The sequence below is a fragment of the Tupaia chinensis genome, unplaced genomic scaffold (assembly GCF_000334495.1).
Source record: "Tupaia chinensis unplaced genomic scaffold, TupChi_1.0 Scaffold145396_1, whole genome shotgun sequence".
Lineage (NCBI taxonomy): Eukaryota > Metazoa > Chordata > Mammalia > Scandentia > Tupaiidae > Tupaia > Tupaia belangeri.
This window is the reverse complement of record NW_006205257.1, coordinates 5634791-5639633: the sequence shown is the minus strand read 5'-3', so window position 1 is coordinate 5639633 and position 4843 is coordinate 5634791. Positions and strand designations below refer to the sequence as shown.

General features: G+C 47.1%; 1 protein-coding gene across 2 annotated transcripts in view; it reads right to left on the bottom strand.

The window, feature by feature from the left end:
- Positions 1 to 3401: 3401 nt before the first annotated feature.
- LOC102482959 (protein C19orf12 homolog) overlaps positions 3402 to 4843 on the bottom strand; it is an 18704-nt gene continuing 17262 nt past the window's right edge. For both annotated transcript variants that reach the window (XM_014584012.2, XM_014584011.2), the window contains one exon: positions 3402 to 3706. In XM_014584012.2, coding sequence (XP_014439498.1) covers positions 3694 to 3706 — 13 coding nt within the window. In that variant the 3' untranslated portion in view covers positions 3402 to 3693. The remainder of the gene's footprint in view (positions 3707 to 4843) is intronic.

The window sequence follows — 4843 nt, the reverse complement described above, 5'->3', positions numbered from 1 at the left end:
GAGAGACTGGAAGAGAGAGAGAGCACCCCCATGGGGAATGGTCATATGGCCATATCTTGCCAATCCGTTTTCCTCCATCTCTCCCTCCTTTCAGAATTGTGGGTACTCTCGCACTCAGGCCCTGCATGTTTTGTTTTTCCTATTATGTGGGGTTTTTTGGTTTTTTGTTTGTTTGTTTGTTTTTTATTTTGTTTGTGTTTTTTTTTTAGAATTATTTATCAGAGCCAGTAGGTGGCATGGTGATTAAGGGTGCTGGACTCCCACATGGCCAGCTGCAGTTTGAGTCCCGAACCTGGCAACTTGCTGTCTCACTTCCCCTCTCTCTCTCTTTCGCTCTCACAATATTCCCCTCTTAATTATGTATTTATTTATTTATTTATTTATTTATTTATTTATTTATTTATTTATTTATTTATTTATTTATTTATTTATTTATTTATTTATTTATTTATTTATTTATTTATTTATTTATTTATTTTTAATCTTGCTACAGGGCACATGAGAGAAACAGGGAGACAGAAAGAAGCAAGTTTCCAGGTCCAAGACTCAAACCACTGTTGTAGTCCAGTGTCTTAACCAACATGCCACCTTTGGGCTCCTCCCTATGTGTTTTTGTTTGTTGGTTTGTTTGTTTAGTTTGCAACTCCCCTGGCCGGAGAGACAGAGAGAGATGGAAAGACAGAAAATAAGAAAACACTTCCCAGGGGAGATGACCATACCGAAATCCCTTCTTTTCCATTCTTTTTGGGCATGTACGTCCAGCCTAAGTTTTAAGGCACTGGATCTGGGACTTGAACCACTATCGACTACCTGGGAGTCCTGCAGTGTAAGTATTATGCCATCTGCTGGTCTCCCCTCCCTATGTGTTTTTTAAGGTTCGAGACTCAAATCAAGCAGAAGCCCCTAGCCTTCTCAACCTCCAGGCTAGGGGCTGACCTGGGGTAAACTTTCGCATCCAGCAGTTACACTTTGAGGAATCTCTCCTAAAGGCAATCAATCATAACCCAAAAATTTCAAGGGAATATGAGCACAGACATCTTCACTGCAGCATTAGAATAGTGAAAACCTACAGGAAGAAACTTCAGGCATTCAATTAGGTACAAGGGAATATTATGCAGCCATTACAAATGTTTTAAATGTTAAAGGAATTTTAAATTATGTCAAAAAGGTTCATGGTAATAGACAAAAGTGTTTAGAGAGAGATTATACAGTTAAGAACGCAACTATGTTCGAAAAACACATGCAAAGCATTAAAACAACTGCAGGAAACATACCGGATTTGTTAACTGCAACTTTCTGGATGGTAGACTTTGTAGGTTTTTATGTCACTAGACTTTTCTAGGTTTTCAGCAATAAACATTGACAAGATTTGGGGCTTGCACGACACACACCTGGCATGATTTTCAGCCACCAGGTCCAAGACTTGAACCGTGCCGAGAGCCAAGTAGGATCCAGCTGTCAACCACCAGGCTGACTGGCTAGTCTTGTTTTTGTTTTTAAAGCTATTGTTGCAGGTTTTTGTTTGTTTGTTGTTTGTTTTTATTGCCAGAAGGAATATGCACTAGCCAGAGAGATACAGAGAAAGGGAGACAGAGAAAGCACCTCCTCCCCGTAATGGGGCATGGTTATGCCGCAATCCCTTCTTATTTCTCCATCCCATCAAGATTTGAGGCACGCATGCACACATACTCAGTGAGGATTTTTTGGGCGGAGGAGGTTTTTGCTATACGGCGTATGCTCGCCGGAAAAACAAAGAGACAGAAAGCGAGAAATCACCTCCCAGGGGGGATGGTCACACCGCAATCCCTTCTCCTCCATTCTCCTCTCGGGATCTTGGGCATACACGCACATGCGCCCAACATGAGTTTAAGCCACCAGGTCAGGGACTCGAACCACTGTCAACTACATGGGAGTCCAGCGACGAAGCCATTATGCCAACTGCTGGTCCCCATACTCAGTGAGGTTTTCAAGCTGCTAGGGCTGGGACTCAAAGTGCCCAGCCCGCAAAGTGGGATCTGGCTCCCTAAGCCACCAGGCCACGGCTGGCCCTGCAAATCAACATTTTTATGTTGATACTAGAAAGAGGGCAATTTTAGAGCCCACTAAGGCTATGAATACATACAAAATTTATAATAAATATGTATCGATATTGAATCATTGGAAAAGTTCACAACACATTTTCGCATAAAGAAACAGAAAAATACGTCATGACTTTTCCAATAAGGCAATGGTGTATTTCTTTATATTATATGTATATATAAATGGGAGGACCTGATTTTAAATTTGTAGTTCAAGGGACTTACTGGGCAGAAAGAGCAGAAATGATCACCTTGTCAAGAAAGGCCACACCGTTTTCACAGCCAGCCACCTCCTCCTTTCTCACCCCTGCCCTGTCTCCCATCAACTCAAGCAGCTCACAAATGATCCACGTGGCTTCAGGAAATCCTGGAGTGTGGCCTGTGCTAGGGCACCTGATTTGTGTTAGACAAGGTCAACTGCAGAGAGATTTCTCTAAGGGATAAAAGCCCAATCCCTCCTTAATCACCGTGGGTTATAACTTACCCTGAAGCCTTCCTCAATCGCTCAGAGAGGCTGCGACAGAGCTTTGCTCTAAGCTGGCCTGCAGCACACTTACTACCCTCCACACCTCCTGGGAGGCCTGGGCTGCTACCAGGCCATGGTGGGAGCCTAATGTCCTCGCCCTGCCCCAGGCTCTGGGGACCCAAGGAGTGTTCTATGGTTCTGGGCAGGGGTGAGGGGAGTTGGGAGCGGTGTGTGCATGTTGGCAGTACAGGGCAAACCAGCCTGGGAAGTCAGGCCTCAGACAAGCCGGGAGGAGGGGGAGCTGTCTTTTATTCTTTTTGTATATTTTAGCTGTAGAGTGTGTGCTTGATAGAGAGAGATAAAGAGAGGGAGAGTGAGAACTCACCCTCCCGGGAGGATAGCCGTGCCTCCATCCCTTTCATTTCCTTTTCCATTCTCCTCTCACAACTTTGGGCATTAATGCACATGCGCTCAGTGTGGTTTTCACACCCTCAGGTTCAGGACTCAAACTGTGGTCGGTCATAGGGGATCCAGCTGCCTTAACCACCACGCCACCAAAGAATGAAACAGTGGCCTACTGTATTTCATTCATTTTTTTAAAAAATAATTATTTTATTTAACTTTATTTATTTATTTAAATTTGACCAGAGAGGGGCAGAGTGAGAGAGAAGAAAAGTGAGAAAGCGAGCCACAATGTCCAGGACTCAAACCACGGTCAACCCATGTGGGAGTCCAGTGCCCTTAACCACCACGCCACCTGCCGGCCCCGTGTCTTTCATTCTTTAGAGCCACAGATCTGGTACGCTCCCTTTCGTTCACGTGTAAGACTTTCGATGTTAGACATACTTTACACAAAATTCATGGGAAAATGACATTTCAGGGAAACACTTTATTGTAATTTGATGACATTTACTTGAGATGTAGTGTTTTATTTTTGTTGATTCACTGATTTCGTCCATGATGGGGGGGCACATAGCCAACAAAGTCCTCATGCCATGTCCCACCCAGCCTCAGCCAGCCTGGACCATGGCCCCACAGGGTGTAAGTCCTGAATGTAGAGGGAGGTCCCGGGACATGACCTTGGGACCTTCTATGTGGAATCCACGTCACATAGAGGGTTCTGCCACCGCTGCGCCTCCTGCTGGGCCCTCAAGCTGTAACTCTGAAAGAAAATAAATACGGTGTTCAGGGAACTTTGAGAGTGGAAACGTTTCTTAGTAGTTTACGATCCCACCACTTCAGAAAAAGCAATGTTTTTTTTTTTTTTCCTGGAAAAATCATTTAAAAAGCATAACTCGAAAACTACCATGACTTTTCAGTTAGAGAAAGCAAGACCTCAAGAGTAGGGAACCTCAGGGTGTGGCTAAGGGGAGAAGGGGCCGAGTGCACTTAGGGTCTGTGGCTTCACCAGCAGGCTGACTGTCCCCCTCCCTAAGGTCACACAGCAGTCACTGGCTGGGAGAGGACACATCAGGAGGTAACATGATTCCAGCTGGGTCTGAGGCCCTGAGACTCTAAGAGGGTCCTCAGTCCTGCACAGGCGCTTAGGAGTACCCCCAACGGGAGGAGAATGCCGTGTGGTGGGACAGTGAGCTGGGCAGAACGTCCAGACCCCAACAGGCCAAGGCCTCCCTGACGCCTGCACCCAGCAAGCCTTTGCTTTTCACCGGCTTCCAGTTGAAGGGCTGTGGGTACACATGAGTGCACACGATCAGAGAAACACAACGTCTTCATGAACGACTTCCAGCACGCGGTGCAGCACAGGCGCCTCTCCGGCAGGTGACCTGGCTCCAGTTTAGGTAGGACACTGAGACGTGTGGATTTCTCAGAGAACCCACTGGGCCTCCCCCGACTCCGCAGTCACAGCAGAGATCACGGAATCACCTACAGGAAACCCGCACCCGCGGAGGCTGGCTTGTTCCTCTTACCGAACCTCGGCTCCCAGCTCCTTGGTGAGGAAGTTGACCAGCATCCCCATCAGCTGCAGCTGCAGGGCTTCGCTGCCCATGACCAGCGAGGTCAGCTGCGTGGCGTCTGTGAACATCAGGGGGCTGATGATGGCAGTGGCTTCGTTAAAGAGCGTCTGCTGCTGGGCACGCGGCAGCTGCATTAAGATCTGAGAAACTGGCTTGAACCCTCCGCTTCTCATCCAGGCACCTAACAGACCCCCCACGGCTCCCCCTAGAAAACAAGAAGGGTTGGGGACCAGCAGTTACGTAATGACTATGTCACTGGACTCCCATGTAGTCGACCGTGGTTCGAGTCCCAGACCCTGCAAGCTTAAACTCACACCTGGCGC